Source organism: Helianthus annuus, chromosome 4, assembly GCF_002127325.2.
Source record: "Helianthus annuus cultivar XRQ/B chromosome 4, HanXRQr2.0-SUNRISE, whole genome shotgun sequence".
NCBI classification, from domain to species: Eukaryota; Viridiplantae; Streptophyta; class Magnoliopsida; order Asterales; family Asteraceae; genus Helianthus; species Helianthus annuus.
The window spans coordinates 149681462-149695941 of record NC_035436.2 but is presented as its reverse complement, the minus strand read 5'-3'; the positions used below and the strand labels follow the sequence as shown (position 1 = coordinate 149695941).

At 37.2% G+C, this 14480-nt stretch overlaps 1 protein-coding gene and 1 long non-coding RNA gene across 2 annotated transcripts; both read right to left on the bottom strand.

The window, feature by feature from the left end:
* Nucleotides 1–5969: 5969 nt before the first annotated feature.
* LOC118491558 (P-loop NTPase domain-containing protein LPA1 homolog 2-like) lies at nt 5970–6590 on the bottom strand. Its single transcript, XM_035989423.1, has 4 exons — nt 6537–6590; nt 6433–6476; nt 6263–6344; nt 5970–6146 (listed from the first exon to the last, which is right to left on the bottom strand). Exons 1-4 carry the CDS (start codon nt 6588–6590, stop codon nt 5970–5972), a joined length of 357 nt encoding a protein of 118 aa, XP_035845316.1.
* Nucleotides 6591–7192: 602 nt separating this feature from the next.
* Nucleotides 7193–8479, bottom strand: LOC118491085. Its single transcript, XR_004890317.1, has 3 exons — nt 8159–8479; nt 7950–7985; nt 7193–7248 (listed from the first exon to the last, which is right to left on the bottom strand). It is a non-coding gene; the product is annotated as an uncharacterized LOC118491085 (long non-coding RNA).
* Between the last annotated feature and the right edge of the window lie 6001 nt (nt 8480–14480).

Here is a 14480-nt window from a genome sequence, read left to right as displayed (position 1 = left end):
TGGAGCTGACCATAGAGTTCTTCGCATCTTAGGCCTATGAAAAGCCGATTGCTCATAGAAAACCCAATTCCGCCACAAGGAGCGGGTAGCTTTCAGGTTATGTGGTCGATGGCATACGTGGTCGGTTGGTCGTTTGGGTAGAAGGCTCGGGATTTATACTAGGGAAGACATAGATGATCCCGATGTCTTCACAGATCAGTTCACCTTCCCTTCTGATGCAGCACGGGATGCATTTTGGGCTGCAAATGCCGTTGGGGACCCCTACAACCCGAGGATGTCGAAGGCCTCGCGACTCAGAGACCCTTTGGTGCGAGTGATGCACCATGTATTTAGCCATACGATATGCTGTCGCATGGACAGTCTTGGTAACTGTCCAACACCAGATTTGATCTTTCTATATGCGTTGGTGGAGAAAGCACCTATCAACCTAGCCGCGCGAATGGCTGAATACTTCGTCAAGTGTTAGGGGCGGACTCCGAGCAGTCAGATACATGGCGGTCAGTATGTGACCGAAATAGCGTACAACGAACGCTATATGACTGAGGAGGTGCTTCAGGGTCTCACTCTGATAACTGAGGGGGTTCATGTCGACATTAGGTCACTAAAGGCCATGGGGGTGATTGTAGAGCTAGATAGGGGGGACAGGTTGAGGGGACTGAATAACGAGGTCTGTGACCCGTTACCCCCACTTCCAGCAGACGATGAGGATGTAGAAATGCAGGAGCAGCACGCAGTTCAGCAGCACGGACCGCACACACCACCACACCAGCCACAGACACCGCCACATGAGCCGCAGCACCATGATTACCACCAGCATCAGGATTGGCCAGAGTTTTACCAGTAGTTCCAGCAGATGCGTGTTACGCAGGAGCAGCATGGTACTTATATTGACCAGATTAGATCGAGCCAGGACGAGATTCGGGCCACTCAGGATCAGCTCAGGGCCACTCAGGATCAGCTTAGGCATAGCCAGGAGAGTTTATATCAGGGGGTGAGTGCCGGTTTTTCATATTTGTTCGGGGAGATGCACCATGTATATCCCGACTACTTTCAGCACCCTCCACAGTTCCCACCGTGGAACCCCCTGGTTATGGCGATGCGGGTCCGTCCTTTACTAGAGACGATGATGGTGATGACGCTTAGGAGCGGTGGAGTGATAGTTGGTGGTTGTTTTTAGTATTTCAGTACTTTGTTTTGGGTGTTTATTTTTTACTGTTATTTTAAACACCCCGGTTATGTATGCTTTATCATTCAGACTCTTTACTTTAGTTTTTATGTTATGTCTTTGTTGGGATTGTTAGTATTTATATTTATGTATATTATGGTTGATTTGTGATTTTTCTGTTTCTGTTCTATTTTGGTGCACATGTGACATACTTGCAGGTTTTGGGCTATTGGATCTTGGACCGGAGCACGTGACAGATACAGCTTCGGAAGTCTTGTTGCATCAACATCATCTTGAGGGGAGTATTGTTATCCTTTTCTCTATATTTCGGGTCTCGCATTGGGGACAATGCGAAGTTCAAGTGTGGGGAGGGGGTTAACTTTGTATACTTTGTTTGTCCTCATATTTTCTAAAAAAAATCAGAAAATCAGAAAAAATCATTCAAAAATACCTGTGTTTTGTATATATTTTAGTAAATAAACCGGTTGGTTGTGTTTTAGAAAGCTTCGGACTTGATAAAAACTCGACAAGCAAAATATTTTTGAAAAAGGAAACCGGAAAGCGTGACAAACAAAGAAAGACTTACATGATAGTTTTCACACTTTTACCCATTCCATCCGTTACGTGAGCATATTTGAGCCTATTGTTATATATTTGTTCATTTCGGATATAGGAGTGAGCCGGATGTTATGTGTAATTTAGAACTTGTCACTAGTATGCTTGTTAAGACCATGAACTTGTGGATGTGTGTAAAAGTGATAGAGGCACTTAGATTACCCCTTTGTTGTAAACCTTGTTCTTTGTGTTGTGCTCCCCGTTCACCTTATATTACCCTTTAGGATTAACCATGTCGAGCCTTCCCGTTTACCTTTGTTTACCCACATTATCGCCCACTTAGCCAAATTTAGCCTTTGTATGTTTTAAACCTTTTTAGTGTTGAAACTCGGACAAAATAATCGTTTAACTAGCGTTTGTTTCAGTTTATTGTATAATTTGTTGATTAAAAAAAACACACCCTAAAATAGGGTGAAGTTGATAAAAATCGAGCAATTTTGAATGCTTAAATGTTAAAGTTTCGTTGATAAGCTCGATTGCGCAATAGTCGCCTTTTTAAGGCATTTGTATGTATAGTTGTATATTTTGTTGCTAGTTAAACGCTACTACCGAGTTTTAGCCATTTTCGCCACTTTATATGTCCACTTCCATACCCTTCGCCCAAGCCTAACGTTACAACCCGTAAAGCCCTCTTGATTTACACTTGTTTGCATGTTAGTTGGTGGAGACGAGATCTTATGACAAGCTTATGATATTGCATATTTCATTGACGAGGCATTGAGTGTTTGCACATACACATTTTATGTATGTTTCATAAATAAAACCGAGTGTGTGTGAACATTGTGAGTCGTGTGAAGATTAACATGTTGAGTCAATTAAATGTGAAGTCACGGCTTTTTGGTTGTCGCTTTATAATTGCATATGCTTGTTGGGTTTGAGTCTTTTGATGTTGTCTTTCGACAAACCGGCTAACCGTTTATAGTAGTTTTCAATAAAATAGTGTGTAAATTATCGTTCTTGTTTCTTTCTGTCTTTTATTGCTTTTTAGTTCAGCTTGCTTGAGGACAAGCAAGGTTCAAGTGTGGGGAGATTTGATATTCACTAATTTACACATATTTTAGTCCCCCGTTTTACCCCTATTTTATGCGTTTTCGGCCGTAAAACCGTCATTCGGATACTTAATTATCTACACTTTTGTTTACAGGCCTAAAACAGCATACCAGACAAGATGATAGCAAAAACGAGAACTTTCCGGACAAAACGACGAAGCTGCGAACCTTCTGTTAGAAAAACTGACCTGGGCGTGTGGAACGGTCGTGCCACCTGATGCACGACCGTGCATCTCCGATGAATCATGAAAGGCCCGGCAGTGAACGAGAGTGCAACTCCGCGTGTAGCACATTGAAGGGAATGCACGGTCGTTCCAGATCTTGCACCCCGTGCGGATCCGACGATCCAGCCAACCTCGGAACTGAACGACCAGTGCGACCAGGCGTGCAACAAGACCTCGGAAATGAACGACCGTGCCATATGAAGAACGGTCGTGCGATATCGAATCTGGTCAACGATCTGGTGACGTCATTGCAGTATGGTGGACCATACCAATAATTGCTTAAAATGCACGGTCGTGCGATCCGTGCACGACCGTGCGACATCGAAAAAACATAAAAACAGAACAGAACCATTCTGTTGGTAACTCTGGAATTTTGGAGAGCTCCACAGGCGATTTTCAGGCTCCGGAAGCATCAGCTTTAGTCCGGATTCAAGCCACATTGCTCGGTTTAGCTCGGTTACTATCCGGATTCTCATTCTTATGCTTGTTTATGGTTTGGTTTCTCAAATCTTTCCATAATTTTGTTATGTTTCAAGCATTTAGACTGATTATTATGTATTAATGTAAGCCTTTGGGCAAAAACACAACAATCCCTTGCTTGATTATAACCATTAGTATGTTAACCTTTGTTTGTAATGACATTTGGAAGTATTTTCTATGATTTTCTTTGATGATTAGTTTGCAACCTTGTTATTGATATTGATTTCTTGATTATAAGTAATTGTGTTGGATGATTGGTGCTTGGTTAGTTAAGATAGTTGAAAAATGAAGCTTAATTAATCATGTATTAGTAAACTTTTAATTTGGTTAACTAGTTTAACTTGGTTAAAATGTGGGCACCATGATACTAGAAATGGTTAGTGGTTTAATAAAATGTAATTATTGTTAATCAAGAAAGCTTTCCCTCACGGAAGGACTCTAACGGGTTAGATGGTGTTGTTATGAATTCTTGCCATGATTTGTTAGCTTAGTTAGTAGTTTCGACCAAAATTGCTATCATGGTGAATTTATGCGCAAGATTTGTAAAATGAACTCGGTTGTGATTTAATCTAGTTTATGCTTGTCTCGGTGGTTGCATTGTGTTTATCGGTGTTGCTTTCCTTGATTAAGTGAGGTTAGAAAACTCCTAACGGATGACTAACTTATTTTTAGGAGATTTTTGTAGACATTAATCAATTGCACGTTAAAGAACAATTTTAGGTGGTTAAAGTGTGTTTATCGTTTTAACTTTCCGAATGATTGTCATGTTAGAATTCCCGAAAGGGATACTAACTGTCTTAAATTGGAAAATTGACCGAATGCTTCTAGTGCCAAAACTGACTTAGATGACATGCTTTGGTTGTGTATTAAGCAAGGCTATTTATATATAATCTACTATGTTTTATAAATATTTGTTTATGCTTACTTTAGTTTAATTAAAAACCAAACAACTTATGTTTTTACCGGTAATTTAATGACAAAGGTCTAGTAATATTTCTCCGCCCATTTCCGTGGATCGATACTTGGTTCTTACCGATACTTTATTACATATATGACGGGGTACACTTGCCTCTTTCGTGTGTGTTTTGATGTAAAAGTAATAATTACTTTTATAAATTTAAAACCAAATCGTGTGTAATTTCATTGTAAAAATATGTGTAGTCGCGCACACGTCACTGAATGATTTCAAATTCCAAAAATATAGGAAGTTATTTTCTTATCCCGCGTTATAGAAACCGTTTCCAAAAAAAAGCTAATCAATTTGATCATGCTTAGATCAAATCTCAGACGTCTAAAAGAAAAAATCCATTTTGGAAAGAGAAGTTACCTTAAAACGTGGTCTATCCGACATCAAAAAGATGATTGGCCAGGTTACCAAAAATATCGGGATGTAATTTTGATAACCCTCGAAATTTAATAAGTTTAAAAAAAATAAAACGTGGTAAATTTGGCATTCTAGAAATTCAAAAGGCCACGTTACCAAAAATATCGGGACATAATTTTGGGTACACTCGAAATTTGATAAATTATCCAAGTAGGAATTTAAATTCTCGAAATTTGATAAATCATCAAAATAGGAATTCAAATACAAATTCCAAAAATATTTCAATTTCATTTTGAGTAGCAAGCACCAACTAAACTGTAAATAGATCCTTGAAATTTCTTTTTTTGCATAGAAGGAAATCCTTGAAATTTAATTTTTGCATAACTCTGAACTGTGTAGTCCAGGGCGCTGGTATTTTTTTAAAAACAATTGAACTTTTTGGACAACTGAATCTACTAATCTACTAAGTAAGTCCGTAAATTGTAATCATACCTGAATAGAACTTTCTAGGCCATCTTTGAATTTGTCATCATATTTTTGAGCCCTAAACAAACCAAAACCAAAAAAAAAAAGAACAAAAAACAAATTAAACAATTTCACCATCATTATCAAATTTATCCACAACTCAATCCCCAAATATCATATTCATATTTACATCATTACCTGCCAAGATATGAACACTCGAGTGCCAAAACGTATTTCCACCCTCACTATGATTAAAAGTGAATATTTTGAGCTGACAATCACCTTCCATATTGAGCTATGACTATATATTCCATAAGATGTAGACCTTCATTAACACATATTCAATATATACACACATGAAAACCAAAAATTAAGGTATCAACTCGTCCAAAAAAAGAAAGTGCTCGGACGATAACCTGAAATACATATCACGCCTCACACCTCTAAAATACACCTCTAAAAAATAAATATACCTGAAATACCCAAGAAATTGTGTTCATTAAATGATCCCCAAAATATTATTGTACTTAATTTGTGATAAAACTAACCGAGAGAGGCGGCGACTACTTTATGGTTTCATGGCTTTCCAATGATGAACCATCCTTAGATGCGGGTTGATTTGCGGAAGCATCGTTTCCACCGTTGACTTATTTTTTAGCCTTTCTTTTGGCCTTGGCTTCAGAAACAGCAACCGGATCTAAATGCTCACTTGCATGGTAAGTAGAAGACCATAGGAGTGGATTTTGATTTTCGTCAACGAAACTTCGCATCATATGCCGTATCGAATCTGTAAATATAACGGTTGTGATCCCTAACCTACTAGCCTACAATTTATGAACACAAATATATAACACAAATCCATCATCAGAAAAAGATAAATGTAAAATATATAACACAAACCATTAACGGAAAAAAGATGTATGAAGCAAGATGGTTATACCAGCAAAGCCGACAATGTCGATTTGCCACATCCACTGGTACCACAAAGTAACACAGTAATCGATTCCTTCCTTTCACGAATTCTGAAACATTAACGTATATTATATAGGATAAATCACTCGTTCACGACATAAATTTAAATCAGACAAACATATAAATCCAAATATGTACCTGCAGGCTAAAACAAAATCATCTCTTTGATTGGGCCTAACATACTAATATTCAGACAAAGCATCACAAACAACATCTACGAAAATCCTTTGTTTGACAACAACCGTCGTGCGTTTCTTGTACAAATCAAAACGCTTCCCATCTTTTTCCTGACCCATATTTCTTTCAGAGGTTGCACTTTCAACAAATCATTCCCCCAGTGAATCACACCTATACCACCCGAACTATCATCTAACCATTTCTTCCTCATAACTTCAAACACCCTTTGACTTATCTGCATCAAAATCAAATCCCACTCAGAATTCAAGCATCAATAAGAACCATCGTTGTCAAGGCGCGGGACGCTTAAAAAATGAGAGCCTAAGATAAGCGAGACGCATAGCATAAACATTTGTTTGAGGTTTTAGACTTGTTTTACGCTTGTTTAGGGCTAGTTTAAGCTAGTTTCAGGCCATTTTTTTATGTTTTAGGCTAGTTTCCCTAGAATTCGCACAATCTTGCCAGAATTTTCAATCACTTAGTTAGCTTAAAAGAAAAGGTGCATAGGTTAGGTAGTAAATCAATCAGTCAACTATGTCAGTTTAAGTTTAACAGAAAATGCTACAACTTGTTTCAATAGTTATACACATAAATGGAATAGTTATACACATTAATTATTACAGGTTAGAAATCGAAGTTGCTACCTGCTGATGCTCTAATTCTTTGCATTTTCAGGTTCTAATCATTTCAATTTTACAATATATGACAACAAAGCCCTACAGTCCATCTTATCCATGTAAAACTCAAACGTGGGCTGACCTACATTGAATACTTATCCTGCATATGGATTGGATAATCGCTATTCATACTAAATTTCAATTCATATAGAGTTAATTAAGCAGCTTTCAAACAAACATTTCATCGACCACCTTGTGTGCATAAGTCAAATACAAAGAAACAATTTAAAGCATAATTTAATTCAGATTGAAACCAACAATAATAAGGCAGATGTTAATGGACAGACTGAATATAAAAAAACACAAACTAAGATCAAGAACACAATACAAATCAAGATTGAAATTCTATAACTGGAAGAAGTGGAAAGTTCCAGCGAATCCCAAATATCACCTAATTTGTTAGCAAATAGATTGTAAATCATACTAAGTTGAAAAGATATTTAAACCCTAACAACCAAAATCTGTAATATGAGGTAACCGAATGGTTATAAACTAATTGAGAAAATTATATGTCCCATGTTATAGTGAAAAATACTACCTAAAGGGAAAGATCAATTTGATTTGCTAAATAACTTTACAACTTGAAATGGAGATAAACCTAAATCATGTGAATTAACCTAAATCCACAACGAACAATGCTAAAATGCCATCTTTTACATGTGCAAACATAATAAATATCTAATATTTTTTTATTTTTTCAAGGATAATTAGTAAGAATCAGTCAAATCTCCGAAGAATTACACAACCAGTTGAACAAAGCCTATCATAAAAAGAGCCCCTAAAATCAGCAAAGATGCATACCTGGATGAGAGTTCACCTGGTTCCAATTTAGGGTTTCTGAAAGGAAACAAAGATAGGATGAGATTGGGTTACTAATTTTGTAGGATTAAAGCAGCAAAGATCAGTGTAAATAAGAGTTAATAAATACCAGAGGAGAGATCGACTTTAGAAATTGTATGAGAGGAAAAATTGGATGCGAGGTCAAGGGTTCTTGAATACCTGTTGCTTACTTGCTTCAACTCGCCATGTAAGGTTACCTGAGGATAAAAATTTCCATTGATGCGATTAGAGATCGAAGGCGGAGAATGTTGTGTTGCTTGAAAGATTTCTAGGGTTAGTTTATAGTGAAATAGGAAAGGAGATCGAAGGAGAAGGAATTTCATTCTGAGTGTGAGACCGATGAAAGACACTGGCGAAAAAAAGGAATGTAGAAGAAGCAGCAGCGGTGTAAAGAGGAGAGGAAGAATAAATGTGTGAATACACATTTAGGGTTTGGAACGGAGAAGGAAAAAGAGCGGAGGTGTGTGGTTTTGCCGCTCATATTGATTCAAGAAGGAGCGATAAGATGCCAGGTGGCAATAAGTGGTTTAAAAAAATGACAAGTGGCCTCAATTTATTTTGCTTTATTAGAAGTAGTAGATTGGAAGACTGAAATGTGTGCATAATTGTTGAGTTTTGGCTGTATTTTGTGAGTTCAGAGTAGAAAAGTTATGGTAGGACCACAAATTGATGCTACGTAGAAAGTTGTAGAAATTGATTTGTCTTGGTAGATTTAGATGCTGGAAATTAGAATGCGTGTTGCTAAATGCACTCCCATTTTTCCTATTTTTATTGGATACACTCCCCCTTCAAGTTTTTAAATAAATACAATCAAACCTTATATTTTCTATTTATTTAAAATTTGCATCGAGAAACATCCCTAACTTTTCTAAGGTTATCCACTTTCCATAAATATTATCAATTTACATTAAAAAATTCCACACCGATTGAAAGAATTTGAAGAAATAATTTTGTGCATTTTTTAGTTTCATCAAACTTTTAATTTGTGGAGCCTTCTCGATATTTATACAATTCTTTCAATTGATTGTTTTCTTTATATGTCAACTCTTATTTGGTTTCTGCCAAATATTAATAACAAAATGACAGTGCACGTCCTTTAGGTTTACCTAAAAGTACAGTGCACGTCCTTAACGTTTAAAAGTTGCACTGCAAATCCTTTACCTTTAATTTTGTTGCATTGCAAGTCCTTTACGCCTAACGGTGTTAACTTTTACCATTAAATCCCCCACGTGCCTCCCATGTGAGGGGTATATCCGTCCATTCCCTTCATTCTTCCCCTTTAAAACCCCGTCTTCAACATTTCACTACATCCCCCTCCTCTCTGTTTTAACCCTAACCCCAATATTCAGAGAATCGTTCCCCTTCCTTCAACATTTCACTTCAAACGATGGATCCCGATCCAGTAGTGAAGCCTGGTGGTGCATTTTATATACGAGGCGAAGATGAGGATTTCGACGATACTTTCCTAGGTATGATTTAAAGTTATAATTTTGGTTATACATGGAGGATTTCTACTGATTATGGTTTGTAATCATTTGCAGATATGTATCCGGAACTCTTTTCTATCGTATTGAATCACGGGGGTTACTTCACAAACTATCCAGGTCGTGATTACGTGAATGGAAAGCAAAGTAATATAGATCTTTTGACTGTTGAAAGGTTCAGTAATCACGAATTGCAGCTGATTAGGAGGGAGTTAGGTTACGAAGATGAAATTCCGACATTTTTCCATTTCAGAAAACCAAGTTCCATTGATTTAGATGATGGCATTGTCTCCTTAAATGATGATTTAGGGATACAAGAACTTCTTAACTTTGTTAAAAATAACATAAGGTTTATTGATGTGTACCTTGAGCATGGAAACACAAATATCCATCCTTTTCCTGGCACGCAATCAAGTGTGTATATTGAAAGTGGGCAGGATGGTGAACACAGTGATCAAAGGGGGCAGGAAGATGAAGACAGTGATGGAGATGAGGACAGTGATCAAAGTGAGCAGGAAGATGAAGATGAAGACAGTGATTACATTGTAGATTTGGAGAATCAGATGGAAGAGAATGAGGTTGATATGAGAGATTTCGAGTTTCTTGTTGAGCAAGAGGATGATCAAGTGCAGACTGAGTCAAATTTGGATTTAGATGTGCTAGATAATGAAAACTTTGATAGTGCAAGTGATGATGACAATATTGGGAGTATTAGGAGCAGGAAGTTAAAATCACTAACAAAAGCTCATGGAAAAGCTTCCGGTTTCTATGTAGGTCAACAATTTGCAAACAAGCAGGAGGTAAAGGCATTTTTAAGGAAGTATACAGTGGAATCAAGAAGGCTATTGAAAACAGTTAAAGATGATAAGGAGAGGTTGAGGGTTGTATGTGATGGTGATGTGCCTGGTTTTAAAAAAATTAAGGTTGAGAAGCCTAAAAGAATTAAGAAAAAGAAGTGTGAGACCCATGTGGATGTTGGACCATCAAGTCAAAAAGGTCAGCAGGTTGTTGCTGATGTGGAAGGTGCAAGAACCAGTCCAAAAGGCAAAAGGACTAAATCTGAAGCAGCAAGATGTGAGGCCCATGTGGATGCTGGACCATCAAGTCAAAAAGGTCAAAAAGCTGTTGCTGATGTGGAAGGTGCAAGAACCGGTCCAAACGGCAAAAGGACTAAATCTGAAGCAGCAAGATTACACATTTGCAAAGTTGAGGTACCAGAAAAGAAAAACATTGGTGGGAGGGGCTACAAGACAAATCCCAAAGAATATGGTTGTCCTTTTGTTTTGTTGGTATCCAAAGACAAACACATAGAAAGTTGGGTGGTTAAGACTTTAAATGCAGAACATAAATGTCTAGAAAGTAGGACAATTTGGCAAGCAACTTCCACTTTCTTAGCTCAAGATCTAATGGAGCAGATCGAAGAGAATCTGCAAATACCAGTGAAGGTTGTAAGAGACCAGTTCCAAAAGAAATACCAGATCTGTATATCAAGGGTGAAGGCTGTGAGAGCCAGATCTAAAGCACTAAAGCAGTTACATGGAGATTACAGGTTACAGTATGGCCTACTACGAGATTACATCCAAGATTTGATGAGGACCAACCCAGGAACTACTGTACATGTGGAGGTTGAACCTGTTGCAGATGTTAATTCGTCTACTAGGCAATTCAAGAGGATATACATTTGCTTAGGGCCATTAAAGCAAGGTTTTAAGGCAATTGGAAGAGATTTAATTGGGCTAGATGGAGCTTTTATGAAAGGCCCTTTCCCTAGACAAATTCTAAGTGCTGTTGGAGTTGATCCAAACAACTGCATCTACCCTTTAGCATATGCAGTTGTAGAAGTAGAAAACATCAATTCTTGGACATGGTTCCTAAAGTGTCTTGGTGATGACTTGGGTCTTGCAAGCAACTCTAATTACACCTTCATTAGTGATAGACAAAAGGTTAGATTTTTAATATCATTCATTTACTAACTGTTGATCTAATTGTGATAACTAACTTTCAAGGAATTCTACAAGCAATAAGTAGCCTTTATCCAAGTGCTGAGCACAGATTTTGTCTCAGACATATACATGAGAACATGAAAGCAGCAGGTTTTAAAGGTAAAGAATATAAGGATATGCTCTGGAAGCTTGCAAGTGCCACTACTGTTGTACATTTTCAGAAAGAAATGGATGAGCTTCAAAAAATGAACACTGAAGCACATCTCTGGTTGTCCAATATAGATCCAAAACACTGGTCAAGGTCTCACTTTTCAGGTAACACTTTTAGTATACTCTCTTTTAAATTTGTTAGGTAAATTAGGAATGAATATTAATGTAGTATATGTTGATTTGATTAAATAGGAAGGGCACACTCAGACATGCTCCTAAACAATATGTGTGAAGTTTTCAACTCTAAGATCATAGATGGTAGAGATAAGCCTATAATTACAGCACTTGAGTATATTAGAGAATATTTAATGAGGAGGATAGTTAATGTCTTGCAAGTGCTTGATAAAAGTAATGGCCTTTTGACACCATATGCAACTTTGCAATTTGATATCATCAAGCTTGAGGCTGCAAAATACAATGTTAGTTGGAATGGAGGGGAAGAATATGAAGTTTCTCACAAGGGTGATCAGTGTGTTGTAAATGTTGTCCAAAATGGTGTTCATGCAGAAAATGGGAAGTTAGTGGAATCCCTTGCAAACATGTCGTAGTAACCAACTGGAATATGGCTAATTTTGGAAAAAAGGTAAATAAATTGTAACAGTCTTTGACTTATATTTTGTACAACTTGTTTGTAATTTAACTTGTGGTGAAATAGGTTGAGATACCAGAGAATTGGGTGCACCAGGTTTACAAGTTGGACACCTGGAAGAAAGTTTACGACCACAAGATTTTCCCAATCAATGGTAGATCTATGTGGGCAAAATCCGGGTTGGCAACCACTTTGACTCCACCTGTGCATCACAAGCAAGTGGGCATACCCCAAAAAAAAAAAAAAGAAATAGGTCAGCTGTTGAGTTAGAAGATGGGACCAAGCTTACTAAACTGTCAAAGAAGAATGTGACAGTTACATGTCAAAAGTGTGGGGAGAAGGGTCATAACAGCAGAACTTGTAAAGGCCAAAAATATGAAGCATCAACTAGTGGGACTGGGGTAAAGAAGGGTAAAACTGGAAAGGCTAACAAGGATGCTGGAAAGAAGGCTGTTGCTGCAAGTGGGAAGAGTATGAAGGCTGTTGGAAAGAAGGTTGTTGCTGCAAGTGGGATGGGTCGGAAGGCTGTCGGAAAGAAGGCTGTTGCTCCAAAAAAATAATTTGTAGTTGTTTTTCTTTTGTTACACTTAAACAATGTGTGTTTGCTTGTTGTTGCTACTTTTTAAACTTTTGGTATTTTGGCATCTGTTGACTTTTGGTAATGAACCATTGCACTTAGTTAAACTATTACATTTCCATTAAACAGATTTAAACCAATACATTGAACCATTACACAAACAACTAGGTATTGAAGCATTACACAAACAACTTGGTATTGAACCATTACAATTCGTTAAACCATTACATTACTTGCTATTGAACCATTACTACAACTACCTACTCATTAAACCACTAATACAGCAATGACCATTACCCTAACAACCTAGCCATGACAATCACAATAACAGCAACGACAATAACAGTCAAATACATCCTCAATTTCATATTTTCAGCTTCAGTTTCTTTCAGCTTTTCCTCAAGCAAACGGTTGGAAGTTAGCAGTTGTTCATTAGAAGATTCAAGGAAGTTTATGGCCCTCAACAATGCTGGCATTGTATCTAACGGTCCATCAGTTACCCACTGAATGAATCCTCGACAACCCTGCGAAAAGAAAAATTAATTATCTGCAGTTAATCGACAACCAAAAATCACATACCTTTTGAGGGCAACCATAAAAGCGACGTCCAGGATTGCGATTTGTCCTAGATATCATAATTGTAGCTTCTCTCCCACAAGAACAATACACAACTGACATTGAATTGGAGATATCAGTTCGTTAGGGTTCCAATTTTTTGTTGAAGGGAAAATACGTATGGGGTTAGGGTTACAGATGAAAGGGATGAAGGGAAATGGTGATGGTTTTTGGAAACTAGGGTTTTAAAGGGGAAGAATGAAGGGAATGGACGGATATACCCCTCACGTGGGAGGCACGTGGGAGATTTAATGGTAAAAGTTAACACCGTTAGCCATAAAGGACTTGCAATGCAACAAAATTAAAGGTAAAGGATTTGCAGTGCAACTTTTAAACGTTAAGGACGTGCACTGTACCTTTAGGTAAACCTAAAGGACGTGCACTGTCATTTTGTCAATATTAATTTATGTATATGTTAACTCTAATTGGTTAATACTTCTTGTTACCAGAGACCTTATATTAATATATATTATATTTCGTTTATGCCATTAATGGCAACAGAAACTGATGCCAAATACCTCAAGCTTCCAACAATATTTGTGTTCTACATTTGAAGTAACCATTTTTTTTTTTTTGTTGATCTCAACATGTTTGCTGCAACAAATTGTTAAACACGGACCAAGCTGTGATCAATCATCCAATAATATGAGTCTAACCTTACCATCATTAATCAGCCATTATTACCTCCACTAATTTTTCAAATGACATGATGTTAGAATTTGTAATTAAGGCTTGATTTCGATAATTTGTATGTTAGTATTAGTCATGCAAGAATTGATAAAGAACAAACATGGAATGAACAAAAAAATGGACAAAACAATAATATATAAAAGATAAAGGGTGAAATTTAAAAAATTATAAAAGCGATATTTTTGAAAAGAGGGGTGTAAACAGTAAAAATGGAGGTGCATTTAGCTACACCCAATTAGAATTAGTGGATTGGAAGAGTGAAATTGATTTGTTTTGGTAGATTTAGATGCGGAAATGGATGTGTTTTGTTGGATTTAGATGATGGAAATTAGGACTAGGGAATTGAAAGATTTAAATGTATGCAATTTTTTTCATTTTTGACTG